Source organism: Chiloscyllium plagiosum, chromosome 1 (genome assembly GCF_004010195.1).
Source record: "Chiloscyllium plagiosum isolate BGI_BamShark_2017 chromosome 1, ASM401019v2, whole genome shotgun sequence".
In the NCBI taxonomy this organism is placed as follows: Eukaryota; Metazoa; Chordata; class Chondrichthyes; order Orectolobiformes; family Hemiscylliidae; genus Chiloscyllium; species Chiloscyllium plagiosum.
Window position 1 is genome coordinate 142,912,485 of NC_057710.1, and position 16,017 is coordinate 142,928,501.

The window sequence follows — 16,017 nt, forward strand, 5'->3', positions numbered from 1 at the left end:
TGTCAATTTAACTGGATCAGATGTTCTACAAAGGGAATTCTAACTTAACGTAACATTTGAAATTTTGAAAATAACTCTACAAATAATGAACAGGATTGGAATAGGACGCTGATGGAGAAAAACATCTGCACAGAATGTCTTCTAAACCTACAAATTGGTTAGCACTGCTGCCTCACAGCGCCAGAGACCCGGGTTCAATTCCCGACTCAGGCGACTGACTGTGTGGAGTTTGCACATTCTCCTTGTGTCTGCGTGGGTTTCCTCCGGGTGCTCCGGTTTCCTCCCACAGTACAAAGATGTGCACGTCAGATGAATTGGCCATGCTAAATTGCCTGTAGTGTTAGGTAAAAGGGGTGAATGTAGGGGAATGGGTGGGTTACGCTTCGGAAGGTCGGTGTGGACTTGTTGGGCCAAAGGGCCTGTTTCCACACTAAGTAATCTAAAAAAATTGGTAATGGTCAGACCAACATGATCAAGCAAGAAACTTGAGGTCCACCCTATGTCAGAGAATTGGTCGAACCTAATTGTGAAGATCATTCCTCAATTTCTAAAGAAACAGCTCGTATGATTTCTTTCCACATCCCTTTCTCGGTGTACATGGCTTTAAAGTAGAATTTCATTACCTTTTGGTGCACAGGATTTAACACATTTGGCAAATTGAAGAATTTAACCTCACAAAAGGAACACACATGAACCCATGGTTTATCAGCTCGCAATCTCACATGTTTGACCAGTATGACACATCGACTAGTATTACTCAGAGTAGCAAGATGCTGTTGTGTAAAACAGTAAGTATAAATTATTTTAAAAATTACTGGGAGAGCGCTTCCGGTTTGCTGATTGTTGCGGATAAAGCCAGGAACGGACATCGAATCATCACTAGTAGATGCTCCCAAACTTCTGCGCCAATCTCTCCACCGAGACAGTGGACCTATGAACAAAACAGAGTAACTAACTGATATTAAGACTACTAAACCTCAAAACAAGTAATTTTTACCAACAAGAATTTAGCAAGTTTATTTCATTACATCAAATAGAGGTGGATTTCAGAATATCAAATAGCAAGGATCCTGCAAGTTTTATGGCAAAGATTAATTAGTCATTTCGAGTCAGCCTTTTAAGAAAATTATGTGCCTAGGATTTCTTCTGATAGATGATTCTTAAGTATCTATCTATCACCTCCTCTGATCGGAAATGCGTCATGGCAGGTCAGAAGAATGTATTTTTCAGATTCACTTTATTTGGCTGTTTTTATTTTCTTGTCCCAGCCACTCCTCCAGCAACATTATGATCATTCACGTAATACAGCAAAGTACTACCAAATGAGGCTTCCATATTTTGTTGTCAGAACCTGTAAACGATCTTGTGGAATCATGTATCAATAAAGAAAGTGGTCAACAGCAGAAAGCAAAATTGGTTTTCTGAACTCAGCTCTGTACATCAGGATAATAGAGACCCAATATTAATTTTTGCTTTAAGTAATCAGTCAGGAAACATCGAATTTGATAAGGTGAGTCCTCTAATTCAAATTTAGTTACATTAGATGACCATAGATTCACTTAAAACATTCCACTTTCACCTTACAAAACATATTATCTGTACAAAATAAAGCAGTCTTATCTAAAACACTTTAGCAATACAATTGTGAGATTGTATTTTCCACATTGTCCTCTGAAGCAAAATCTTGCTTTGTTCCTCTCAAGACGGCCATAATCGGAGAATAGTTTCAATAATCATGATGATATTTTGCTTGCCCATCTAAGTAATCACCTTTCACGTACAAGTCTATATATTTGACTATGGATTAAATGACAATAAATTATTCAAGATAAATTTGATTCTGCCATCAGCTGAAATAGGGATGGACACTTCGAACAACATTTATTGAATGTTAACAGAGAAAACATAGTCCAGTGACAAGCAACTGCCACATCTTCCAACTCGTATTTGGCTGAGAACCCTTAACTCAAGGCCCAAGAGAAGAATTGCCTGATCTCGCAGCTCAATGTATGTAACTCAATATACTACCAGGGAAGTAATAGCAAACATGAGAATTATAAATGTTCAGCTTTGAATATTTTCTGGGAGCAGGTATTTGGATGGGCATTCATTTATTTCCAACATCATTTCTTCTCACAGTACTCGCACTGATAGCTCAAGGTGGTCTCACATTGGGGTGCAATGCAAAAGCACCTGTTAAGTTAATATTTCTGTTCCTAGATTAATGCAATTTTACTTTTCAAATTGCAGCAATTAAAGTTTCATCTTACCTCATCAAAAATTACATACTTAAGCTTCTTAATCCAAGCTTGTCGTTGAGAATTAAGAATGAGACTTTCTAAACACTGAGGAATTGTGATGAGAATCTGAAACAAAGAATTGGACAAAACTGGATTTGGCAAGTTCAATACATCTGTAGCATGTCTCAATATATCACGGCATAAATCTGATCAGAGGAATCCTAAAATACATGGCAAAGTCAGGTGACCTCCACAAAAGACAAGCAATCCGCTCTAAACTACCACTCAAGATTAAAAAAAACTGCAAAAACTGCTTTCATTGATTTAGCCCCAGAAGTTGATTCGCGTGATCTGTTAGGCAAAAGTGAGGACTGCAGATGTTGGAGATCAAAGTCTAGATGAGAGTGGTGCTGGAAAAGCACAGCACGTCAGGCAGCATCCAAGGAGCAGGAAAACATACATTTCAAGCAAAACCCCTTCTTCAGGAATCTAATGTAGACTCCCGCTTGATCGTTTGCAGAATTTATGTCAAGTTATTTGCTTCAACAGCATTTGGGTAACAATATACTGATGAAAATTATGCCATTCCAAAGTTGCGAAGTGCTCACCAGTTTCATTCTTAAATTTGGATCAGGAGGGTACAACCATTTTAATTGGTTCCTACTTTGTTCTTTAACTCCAAAAGGGTTAGTACACAAAATAATGGTCTCCTAATTCTTCAGAGAATTTATTCAGTGAGCAGCTGAGCAACACAGTTGGTAGAAAGTTCAAACTGTGATCACTGCTTTGTGCCTATTCAATGTCAGGGTAGCAGTAGGACAACTAACCCCAAGACTCTCCATTTCAGGGCGAAAAACCATTCACACTTCCAGCACCTGCAAAACCATCACCAGAACTTATTGAAACTGGACTCTCCTTTATTTGTGCCCATACACATCCAACCAATTACTGCAAAGGACTTCCTCCGCTTTCTGCCCCAAGCTTGATCACTCCCTGCCTGAATGCCAAGGTACAGGTTACATTTCCTCTCTCCTTCAAGCATCCATTAACATACGTAACCAAAGAAAGGCATAATGAGCACCCATTAGGAACACAGCCATATTTCTTCTTTGGTTCAGAAATATAGGAGTCCATACCAACCTTTAGAAGAGTATCCCATCCAGACCCAGCCCATCTCTGTAACCTTGCATTTGCCATGGCCAATCCACCTAGTCAGCATATCCCTAAACACTATGGGCAGTTTAGCCTGGCCAATCCACCTCGTCAGCATATCCCTAAACACTATGGGCAATTTAGCATGGCCAATCCAGTTACCTGCACATCTTAGGACTGTGGAGGAAACCGGAGCACCTGGAGAAAACTCACGCAGACACAGGGAGAATGTGCAAACTCCACACAGTCACCCAAGTCTGGGTCCCTGGCGCTGTGAAGCAGTGGTGCTAACCACTGTCACATACAAGTTAGACCAATAAAGGCATATGAGAACATGTAGGGAATTCAAGGGTAAGATAAAAAGGGCACGAACGTGGGCATGAAGTGTGTCAGATTAGACATCTGATTGGCAGAACAGACTTAACGGACCATCCACCTGTCATAGGAGATTTTTAACCTCTCGAAATGTGAATATGTCCCTTTGGGTGGGCTGAAAGCATGTCTCTTGCACGCACAACTGCCTGACATCTCTCCCATGAAGTCAACTCGAACTCCCAACATGCTAAATACAGGCACATCTGAGCAGATGATTGGTGTCAGGCACAGTGGCAGTGGAAACAAGTTAGATCAATAAAGGTGCATGGGAACATATAATAAGGGGAAGGAAAAAACATCGTAAACTTTAAAAAAAAAAATTGAAGACATGTTTGGAATACATACACCCTTTCCATAACCTAAAAGTACTTAATTCTTTGGAAGTCCATTTTAAAACGATGCTCATCCCATCAGGAAAACTGCAAGTAATTATGTGCAAACATAATATGGCCAAATAAATCTGAAAATGAATGACCCATCTTAAATTTACAGTAGCTTCTAAAGTCATAGGACCTGCTTCTTACAATGCGCAGTTGTACAAATTTGGCAATTTTAGAAGATGAGGAATATTTAAATATTTTCAGTGAAAATTAAGTTAAGCAATTGAAGAAAAAATGCATTCAAGTCTCCTACCACCTGCCAAAAGATCAGGACATGAGGCAAATAAATTACCAGCCAAACAATTGGAACAAAACAATGGTGTCACATAAATTAAGAGAGGGGGAGAAAAGTCACAGATTTCTAGCTTAATTATGAGCAAAAAAGATACCTGACAGTTTAAAGCATCTTGGCGATAGTCTCGTGTGTATACTCCACAGACCACCATTCCATCAGGTAAAGTCTTGCTGAATCGGTTATAAACAGTTGCTACCACTTGGTTCACAAGAGCCTAGTCATTAAAACATGAAATAGATTGTACTTCAAAACCGTTAAACCTCCAAAATAACCAATGAAAATAATTTTAAGCACCAAGGTATGATTGGTGTTGTTTTGAGTAAACACATTTACCAGCAACAGAATGACGATTAACTGCAAAACACCAAATGAAGCTAAGCATCAGATCAGATCAGCTCTTATAACTGCACCTGAGAAAGGGGCAGTGCATCTATGGTAGATTTTATTTTGTTTTTTATTTTGCCTGCCAGCCCCCAAAACAAGTGGAGAATCAGCTACCTGTATACATCTCACTATTATCTTTTGCTTTCAGTTGAATTCATCCATATTTCAAGTGCATTTAATGTTAGTTATGGTTTCCAGGCACAGTTCATCACTGCGGGTTTAGCATTGTTGCTTATCCCATGCAAAACAAATTTAATCAAAAAAACTAGCATGTAATTTGTATAATGATAATGCAATCCTTTTAAGTGACTGCTTCTATCGAGCAATGTTAACTAGTTTATTCCAGTGTGTTAGTGCTCTTTGCATGCATACCGATGCTTTAAATGTTAATATACATCTTTCAAAGTTCCCCTTAATTGAAAAGCTCTTGCATTAAGAAACATTTCAAAGTTAATATTTTATCAAAGATAAAGGTGGGGGCATTGGTCCCATGGCTCAAGTGCTATGCAGAGAAGCTTCAATTGCTAGCCAGCAATGAGCATTGTCCTTAAAACATATTCCATTTATATCATGGGCAACACAATAGCTGCCAATTTCTGCAAAGGAGTTATTCTATGAAGGTTAGTTTACACAGCTGAACAGACAACAGGAAGCAGATACCAATTAAACACATTCCAATTTTCAAAATACATTCACAAAATGCACAAGACCAAATGACCTGAAATCAATTTTTATTTGCAGATTGTGTCCAAAAAGCAACTTTAGACTCCACCAATTGACTCAGAGACTTATCTAGAGTGGATGAATCACAGCAGAATGCCCTTCATTCAAATCAATACTATTAACTTAGTTAGCAAGATCAGCTAACTGAAAGGAGACCGTTTCAGCATTTCAGCTAGTTTCAACACAATCTGAGGAACAGCACCTGATTTTCACTTGAGTGGCTTTAGGACATGACATTGAGGTATGACTTCAGAGCATGAACACTCAATTTTATGACATGACAATTCAGTTCATCAGAATGCATTAAAAAAAGTGAACACCATGTTTACATTTTTGGCAGTGTAGGCACGTTTGAAGGGTTGTGTTTTGTTAATTCAGAGAAGTAAAATGCCTGCATTTGTTTTTAAGATATCTAACATTTGTTTCATCAATAGCCACAGGTGGGTTACCATAAAACTGGAGGTTGGCTAACATGATACCACTATTTAGGAAAGGTGGTAAGGATAAGCCAGCGAACTACAGACTGGTGAACTTGATATCGGTGATGGGCAAGCTGTTGGAGGGAACCCTGAGGGACAGGATTTACATGTATTTGGAAAGGCAAGGACTGATTAGGGATAGTCAACATGGCTTTGTGCATGGGAAATCATGCCTCACAAACTTGATTGAGTTTTTGAAGAAGCAACGAAGAGGATTGATGAGAGCAGAGTGGCGGACATGATCTACTTGGACTTCAGTAAGGCATTCAACAAGGTTTCCCCGTGCGAGACTGGTTAGCAAGGTTAGATCTCAGAATACAAGGAGAACTAGCCATTTGGATACAGAAGGTAGAACACAGAGGGTGGTAGTGGTAGGTTGTTTTTCAGACTGGAGGCCTGTGACCAATGGAGTGCCACAAGGATTGGTGCTGAGTCCACTACTTTTTTGTCGTTTATATCAGTATTTGGATGTGAACATAGGAGGTATTACTTAGTAAGTTTGCAGATGACACCAAAATTGGAGCTGTAGTGGACAGTGAAGATGGTTACCTCAGATTACAACGGGATCTTGATTAGATAGGTCATTGGGCTAAGGAGTGGCAGATGGAGTTTAATTTAGATAAATGCGAGGTGCTGCATTTTGGGAAAGCAAACCTTAGCAGGACTTATACACTTAATGGTAAGGTCAGAGGGAGTGTTGCTGAACAAAGAGATCTTGGAGTGCAGGTTCATAGCTCCTTGAAAATGGAGTCGCACGTAGATAGGATAGTGTAGGAGGAGTTTGGTATGCTTTCCTTTATTGGTCAGAGTATTGAATATAGGAATTGGGAGGTCACGTTGCAGCTGTACAGAACATTGGTTAGGCCACTTTTGGAATATTGCATGCAATTCTGGTCTCCTCCCTATCGAAAACCTGTTGTGAAGCTTGAAAGGATTCAGCAAAGATTTTCAAGGATGTTGCAAGGGTTGGAGGATTTAAGCTATGGGGAGAGGCTGAACAGGCTAGAGCAGTTTTCCCTGGAGCATCAGAGGCTGAGGGGTGATGTTAGAGAGGTTTATAAAATCATGAGGGGCATGGGCAGGGTGAACAATCAAGGTCTTTTCAACATCTCCCTATAGCTCAATTCCTCCAACTCTGGCAACATCCTTGTAAATCTTTTCTGAACCCAAATTGATAAAGATGCCGTATTAAACTGGTCAGACACCAAATCAGCTTATGCCTACATTCATACCAGAGCTAAATGCTCTTGACAATGTGGGCACAACTGCCCCTGAAGCCTTTGCAGTCTCCAGCAGAAGCCAAAATATGCAATGACCCCCTATTTTAGACAAGACTCATCTATAAAAACTCTCAATACTACTTTGAGGCACAGATCTAGATCCCAGAATAATTTTTTCAAGGATTCATTCAGATTAAAGGGGTCTGACTTCTCAGACTACTTGTTATTTTTACTGACCAAAGAGAGCAAGAGATCTTAACGATATCACAGCAAGCTCTGTAGATAACCTACAACTGATATTGGATCTGGCTTGGAAACAGACAGATAGACTTGCCAACAATTATGGGCAAAAATAATGACTGCAGATGCTGGAAACCAGATTCTGGATTAGTGGTGCTGGAAGAGCACAGCAGTTCAGGCAGCATCCAAGGAGCTTCGAAATCTACGTTTCGGGCAAAAGCCCTTCATCAGGAATAAAGGCAGTGTGCCTGAAGCGTGGAGAGATAAGCTAGAAGAGGGTGGGGTGGGGTGGGGGTGGGGGTGTCTTCCCAACAATTATTGCAGACAAGTCTGAGAAGGCCTAATGAGTGCTGGGATCCAGGAAAATTAAATTGAATTGGGCTGTGAATAAGTTCTTATCAGTTGATTTGGAGACCATTTAGGCTTCCATATTTTAAGCATATATTACAAGGGGAGGCGATGGCCCAAAGGCATTGTCACTGGACTGTTAGTCCAGGGACCCAGGTAATGTTCTGGGGACCCATGTTCGAATTCCCTCATGGCGGATAGTGGAATCTGAATTCAATTTTAAAAAACCTGGAATTAAGAGTTTAAAAATGACGACCATGAATGCATTGTCTATTGTTGGAAAAACCCATCTGGTTCACTAATGTTCTTTAAGGAAAGAAACGGCCACCCTTACCTGATCTGGCCTATACATGACTCTAGATCCACAGCAATGTCCTCCCTGGGCAAGAAATGCTGTCCCATAATTGAATTTTAAAAATAGGGTCCACTTTCTCCATGTATTCGTATACTGAACATTAGTTCTCATGTGGAAGTATATGCTTTCTCCTACAATTCAGAAGTCTTTAAATGCAGCAACAGCAATGTTTCAAATCCAAACCAGAACTCAAATAAATATTTTCCATTTATCAAGCAACTCCATAATTCTGCCACTTTAGATATTTCGTTTTTAAACATATTTTGTTTTATTATGTACAATAAATGAATTATACCTTAGTGGGTGCAATATACACCAGTACACCATCATCACTATCTCGTAGAACTTTTTCCATGCAGTAATACGAGGCATAAGTTTTTCCTGATGAGGTTGGAGCAACTATCACAGCAGATTCATTGCTGTCCACAGCATCTAGAAGTTCGCGCTGTAATTAATTAGACACAAAAACAACACTAAGAACCACTATAAAATTAGCTCAAACTTTACGCCAGAACAGTCCATGCTCCCAAAAGGGGTACAGCAACACCAGAAAACTTGGGTATATTCTACTCATTTTTTCTGTTGCAAATATGTGCTAACTTGGTATTTTCTAATGTAACATTTTTTATCTCCAATGATATCTTACCTCTTACTGCCAAAAGTGGTGACCTGATGTGACTCAAGTCTTGAAAGTTCCACGTAGGTTTTCTCTACCCAGTATCCCTCAACTCTCTCTCATACAAGTCTTCAGTAAATGTTACTGATTTGAAATTTAACAGTTGAGTTTAAAGTAATTGAACAAATTGAAATGTCCGCGCACACTTGAATTTTGCTTGAATTCAAAAAATAAAATTTACTGCTGAAGCCAAGGTAATCTTACTTCAATGACACTTATTTTGAAACCTTTCTTGACTTAATTAATGTATTTGTAAATTTATATAGTAGTATTTTATAATTACCTGCCATGTGTCTGGAATGAAATGAGCAACTCTAGGATCTGGATCATTTCTTTCATCGCGCAACAAGTAAGGACCCATGAATTTCAGCTGGAAACGAGCAGGTTCAACACCAACTGTGAGCATGTTCTCTTTCTTGGAATTTTTAGAACGTGCCGCTTTCTAGTTGAAAGTAAAAAGAAAATTATGGTTTTACTATTAAGACAGCAATTAAGAAACAAATTGTTTAAATCATTACTAACCACATTCTTCAGCTAAGTCTCACCAAAAGGTTTAATCGATTGTTTCCTGATATGAGTGGATGGTTCTAGAAGGTGAGATTTAATACACTCAGAATATATGGCCTGGCGTTCAAAGCAATGTTAGATGATCGAATTACAACGTCAAATCCTTAAAGGGCTTGGCAAGGTGAATGCTGAGAAAATGCTTCTCTTAATTGGGGAATGGCGTGAGGATGCGGGAGGGTGCATGGGGTACTGTGGAAGAAGACAAGATAGATCCTGGAGCAGCCCCCTCCTTTCAGCCCCTCGCCCGTTCACAGTCACACCCACCGTGCTTCAGATGAAGCAAGTACAATATTACTTGTAGTATGCGGTTCGTGATCAGAAGTGCTTCAGATTTTAACTAAAATGTGCAGTTATAAACTGGTGCAGTCAGCATTCTATTGTTTCAAATAAAGTACAGAACAAATTTCCATTTACATAATTTACTCCAATATTTTCAAAACGTATTTGCTACTGTCTCTCTGCTTCAAGACCCTCATGCTTACGGAACTTTTTACAAATATGTTAACATTTCTATGCAGCAATCCAAATGCAAAACCAAGGAAAGAAACAGGCAGTCTTGCTTAAGTTATACAAAGCACTTGGGAAATCACACTTGGAAAACGGTGAACAGCTTTGATTCTCTTTATGTAAGGAGAGATAAACTGGCATTATAGGTGCCCGGAGATTCATTAAATTGATCCCAGGCAAGACAGATTTTAAGGTTGATTGGGTTCAGCTTGTACACCTTAGAGTTCAATAGGATGACTGGAAACCTCAGTGTGACACATAAGATTCTGCCGGGGTTGGATACAGCAGATACACCAGAATGGAAAATCTCAGATTATGGGGGTCACCCGGTTAAGAGATGAGGAGGAACTCGTTCTCTCAGAAGCAAGCGAATCTATGGAATTTGTTACTGAAGATGGGAGTCAAGGCTGGTAATTATCGGCATTCAAGGCTGAAATAGACAAGATGTTTAATTTGTAAGAGAATCAATGGTTATGGAGATAAAACAGAAAAGGGCATTTGAGGATTACCAGATTAGCCATGATTGCATTGAATGATAGGGCAGATTCAATGGGTCACATGTCCTATTTTAACTCCTAAGTCCTACAGAAACTTAAATATGAAACAAAATAACCACTCAGAATTTAACTTCCTGTCACTGTTTTCATTTGTGTTCATTCAAAACATGAAAATTAATGGAAACTAAGAATCATGCAAAAGTCAATTTAATAGATCACCATGGCGAGTAACTCCAGATCACTGGCAATTAACCTTCAGACAGTGCCCGCTTGTTTTCAATGACAACATAAAAGGGAATGAATCCAGGTTGCTTGGTCAGAGAATTTAAAGCTATTTCACTTCACCTGATCAATGTCTGGGAGACATTGCGCTAATTTGTCAAATCCAAGCTCTTTGAGATAAGTAGCTATCAATTTCAGTTGGTTCTTCTCCATCATCTTTTCGTACTTGTCCAAAATATTGTGAATTCTTTTCATCACTCGACCTGCTATAAGATTGTTTCTCTTGGTGCTCTCTAAAGAAACAAAAATAATCTGATCAATATTGACTTTTACTTGGTTTTAAAATTTCTTAACACATGGGGATAAATGTTATAATTTTGCATTCCTGGCAAAGATCCATTAAATAGAAATGCTTTGAACAAAATTACATGGACCCTTAAATTACAGTTTATCTTGTGCTATACTTTTGACCTTATCCCAACCTGCAGAGCTACTGGTTTGCTTTTGTATACAGAAGTTTATAATGGTGTATTTTACGTTATTTAAGAAAGTTTCACTGCCATCACGAGATGTGCAAGAGATTTGACAGCTAAGGATAGATAAGTGAGGAGCCTGGTCTTCGAAAGCACAGAACATTAGATAATCCTATTCATATAAAGTTTGCCTGTTTAATACCGTAATGACATCCACTCCTGTCACCTTCTCCTTCAAAGTTCTCAACTCTCCTTTAAAATCCTTCATCCCCTCAAAAAATCTTATTGAGATTGCTTCATCCTTTTCCCCTCCGCTTCTGCGGAGTAACTCACGGATTTTAATCACCATCAGCCACAGCTCACCTAGTTTTTCCTCCAATTTCTTAACCTTCCCTTAAGATAAACTGACATCCATTTCATAGCCACTCTTTTGACCATATCACCAAATAGATTCCCCAATTATGATCTCAATCACAGGCAAGGTCATTGCTAACCACTTTGTGTCTATCATTTGATTACCTGACTGGTTCTAAGTCTATCTCCTCCTGTGTCCAACTCTTCAAGTTATTTACAACTCGGAGTCTTCAATGTTCTATTCATAACACTACTTGCCATTGATAGCTGACCCTGCCCTACTTCCAACTTCACTGCTCATGACGCAGCAAAATTCATATGCTCTCCAATCTTGCTTGATTCCTTGTACATTTCCAAACTTCATTTCCACAAATCCAAAAGATCATAAATTTGAAATTATATGTGCATAATGACACCGCCATCCATCATCTGATTCCAATTGGACTGTATCAATTTCAGGCCTTGCTCCTCTTCACATTCTTCTTCATTCTTCCAGAAGAGGCTTCACTATCAGTTTTATGACTAAACATTTCCTGATACCAGTTCCCTCTGTCCCCTTAGACCGTAGCACCAAGTATCTGGAATTAATAGATTAAGTTTGAGCTTGTTAATTCAACCTTGCCTGGCACAGCCCTTTGTCCATCAAGCCAAACTTCCCCAACTATACCACACAAGCCTACCTCAGAACCCAAATCATTCGCTTGCACCCATCTCCCCTCATGAGCTATCCAAGCATCCTAGGATAAATGCCATCAGGCATTGAGCTTGTTAATTCAACCTTGCCTGGCACATCCCTTTGTCCATCAAGCCAAACTTCCCCAACTATACCACACAAGCCTACCTCAGAACCCAAATCATTCGCTTGCACCCATCTCCCCTCATGAGCTATCCAAGCCCATCCTGCTGTCCTGTCCATATTCCCATTAACCTCCAATTTCCCTTCCTGGCATTCATTCCAGATGATATCATAACTAGTTAGCAATTCTTCTCCAGGTCAGTTAAAGAACAGCAATGTATGCATGCCTAGCCAGTGATACCCATATCTCATGAATGATTCTTTAAAAATCCACAAGCACTACTCACATCTCTTTCAAAGTCAAACCTCTAAAGAAACTGTCAACGCTACTCTAATCTTGGAAACTCTTGTCTCATTTCTAACTCCCTTCCCTTTTCAAGCTTGTTGAATAGGTCACTGCTTCCCTCAACAATAAATTTTAAGAATCTTAGTCTCTCCACAGATTTCACATGATCAGCCACATTTTCTCCAAAGGCTCTTGTTCACTGACTGAACAGAATTTATCTGGTTTCAATTCTTACCTAATGCCTTCCCTTGCCAGCATCTGCACAGTTACCTCTGGAGTCCATTAAAGATCTTTCCTCAGCCCTCATCCAACTGGCCCTGATGACTCCAGTCATTACAGGGACACCGAAAAACAATTACAAGTGATAATAAAAGTAGTCGAGTTCTTATATTTTTCTGATTAGAACTGGAATAAGGCATCAAGTACTCTCCTGGCTCACCTAAAATATCCACAAGTGCAACAAGTGAGCAGCAATCCCACAGTGCTAAATGGAAAGTGGTACCAGTATCTGAGCTTTAGGAGGTAATAAAATACATGTTAATAATCAAACCATGTTCCTGAAATATCTGTGGTGAGAAGAAAAACTTACATTTGTTGGAAAATCATCTGAAAATTTGCTTAACTTCATACATCTGTTAACTGAAAATAATAAAATTGTTCTAACCTGTCATTTGGCAGTGTTCTACCCAGATTTTAAAGCAGTTTTCAAGCACATCCATCTCTGCAATCAATTTCACGGAGTCACCTGAGCATTTCTTCAAAAACTCCTCAAGCTTTTTAATGCCATGGTCAAAGTTCTCCTGAATCATTTTCATAATGCTCTTTGATATTAAAGTCCATTGTTCCCTTTGTTTCAGATCTTCCTTCTCTTTCTTTTTCCTAATGTTTTCTTCAGCAATTAGATCAGCTTTCTTCTTGGGCTACAAAATAAATATTTCATCTACTTTTAATTTGCTCAGCTTCAAAGAGAACATTAACAATCAACTCAGAAAGACCTACCTTGAAGCTGAAACAGAAGCAGTGAATTGCCACTGGAAAAATTGGGTTCATTGTTGAAATCTGGAGAGCATTTTGCCTTATACATAGATGGCTTGTTGGAAATAAATGTAATTCACTGCTCTCAGCAGAACTTCTCATAGTTGAAATTTGCTATCAGATCAGAGTGCCTGATTTATATCTTTCAATTTTTGACACTCGCTGGTCAGAAATATGAAACTGTGAATGCAATAACTATTTACCCAAATTTCCAAAGTTGAAAAAATATCCTTCTGAGGAAAGGTCACCAGGCCTGAAATGTTCACTTTGCTTGCTCTTCAGATGCTGCTAGACCTGCTGAGCTTTTCCAGCAACATCTGTTTTTGTTTCTGATTCACAGCATCTGCAGTTCTTTCTGTTTTTATTTACACAAACGCTGAATTGTTTAGAAACGTAGAAAGAGTAGGACATTCAGCCCTTCAAGCCTGCCCTACCATTCAATATTCATGGCTGACCATCCATCTCAGTATCGTGGTTTCTGTTTTCTCCTTTGATACCTTTACATGCAAGAACTACATCCAACTCCTTCTTGAAAACATTCAAAGGTTTTGGCCTCAACTGCTTTCTGTGGAAGAGAATTCCACAGACTCACCACACTCTAGGCGAAGTAATTTCCCTTCATCTTAGTCCTACATGGCCAAAAGTAAAGCTGTCATAATCCCAGAGGACCATACGGTTGCTCTCTGGTTAGAGACGACCGATAATGGTTTAACTGGAGGGTTAACGTGGAGGAGGGTCCTTCATGGTAGCTTCAGGGGTGTGGGAACTGAACCCACACTGTTGACATCACTCCACATTGCAAATCAGTTGTCCAGCCAACTGAGCTAATCAACAACCCCCTCCACCCCAACACCAAAGAAAAAGCCCTACACCCATTTGCTTAAATTGTAACTCCTGGTTATAGACTCCTTGGTCAGCAGAAATACCTGTTCTGCATTTACCCCTGTCCAATCCTGATAGAATATCCAATCTCCTCTCATTCTACTATGCCTCATCGAATATAGTCCTAACAACATCTATTCATATCGATCAGATCCAGTCATTCTAGGAACCAGAGTAGGGAGTGTGGTACTGGAAAAGCACAGGTCAGGCAGCATCCGAGGAGCAGGAGAATCAACATTTCGGGCAAAAGCCCTTCATCAGGTTAATTCCTGATGAAGGGCTTATGCGTAAAATGTCGATTCTCCTGCTCCTCGGATACTGCTTGACCTACTGTGCTTTTCCAGTACCACACTCTCGACCCTGATCTCCAGCAGCTGCATTCCTCACTTTCTTCCATTCTTGGGACCAGTCTAGTAAATCTTTTTTGCCCTTGTTTCGTAGCCAGAATCTCCTTCCTCAGACCCAAACTGCATACAACATCCCAGGTGTGATCTCATCAAGACCCTGTACGAGTGCAAGACATCTCTCTGGTTATTATTCAAATCCACTCGTTGTGAAGGCCAACATACCACTTGCCTTCTTCACCACCTGCTGCACATGTTTACTTTCAGCAACTGGTTACAATGACACCCAGGGCTCTTTGCACCTCTCCCTTTCCCAATCTATCACCATTCAGATAATCAGCTATTTTGCTTTTGCACCATAGAACATAGAACATAGAAGAATACAGCGCAGTACAGGCCCTTGGGCCCTCGATGTTGCGCCGATCCAAGCCCACCTAAACTAGACTCACCGGCCTATAGTTACTAGGGCTATCCCTACTCCCCTACCAGAGTGAGTAACCTCTCATTTATCCATATAATATTACCTCTGCCATCTGTGTGCCCCTCTCTCAATCTGTCCAAATCATACTGCAAAATCTCTGCATCCTTGAGGGTTATTACATTTAGCTTCATCTAAATCACTCATGTACTTTGTGAATAGCTAGGTTTCAAGAACTGGGCCCTGCAGTAATCCACTAGTCACTGCATGCCACTCAGAAAAAGTTTATTCATATGATTTGTTCATATATTTGGTTGTTGATTATGAAGTGTGTTGTGAGGCACAGGTCCAGTAGTTTGAGTATGCCAACTTTGTTGATGGGTTCAACGTCCTGTTGTCTGTTCTGTATGTCCAGCAGGTTGGCTATTGTTTCTCTGGCTAGGGTTTTGTCGATAGAGGTGAACAGTGTCGTTGCATCGAATGAGACCATGGTTTCCTCCTTGTCTACGTGTATATTTCTGATGATGTCCAAGAATTCCTGTGTTGATTGTATAGTGTCTGGATCTGCTGATCAGGTGTTTCAGTTTCTGCTGTAGTTCTTTTGCCAGTTTGTGTGATGGTGTCCCTGGTAGTGATACTATGGGTCTGAGTGGGATGTCTGGTTTGTGCACTTTAGGTAGTCCATAGAATCTGGGGGTGTTGTTGCTTTCAGGTTTCATTCTTTGTAGGTCAAACCTGGTTATCTGTCCGTTTTTTTTGTAGGTTCCTC

General features: G+C 39.8%; 1 protein-coding gene across 1 annotated transcript in view; it reads right to left on the reverse strand.

Moving 5' to 3' along the window:
• LOC122554097 (probable ATP-dependent RNA helicase DDX60) overlaps positions 1 to 16,017 on the reverse strand; it is a 102,961-nt gene that overhangs the window by 38,571 nt on the left and 48,373 nt on the right. The window contains exons 13-19 of the mRNA XM_043698564.1: positions 13,234 to 13,489; positions 10,784 to 10,953; positions 9,151 to 9,309; positions 8,487 to 8,636; positions 4,537 to 4,656; positions 2,271 to 2,366; positions 816 to 931 (exon numbers count right to left, since the gene is read on the reverse strand). Of these exons, the coding sequence (XP_043554499.1) occupies positions 816 to 931; positions 2,271 to 2,366; positions 4,537 to 4,656; positions 8,487 to 8,636; positions 9,151 to 9,309; positions 10,784 to 10,953; positions 13,234 to 13,489 (1,067 nt within the window). The remainder of the gene's footprint in view (positions 1 to 815; positions 932 to 2,270; positions 2,367 to 4,536; positions 4,657 to 8,486; positions 8,637 to 9,150; positions 9,310 to 10,783; positions 10,954 to 13,233; positions 13,490 to 16,017) is intronic.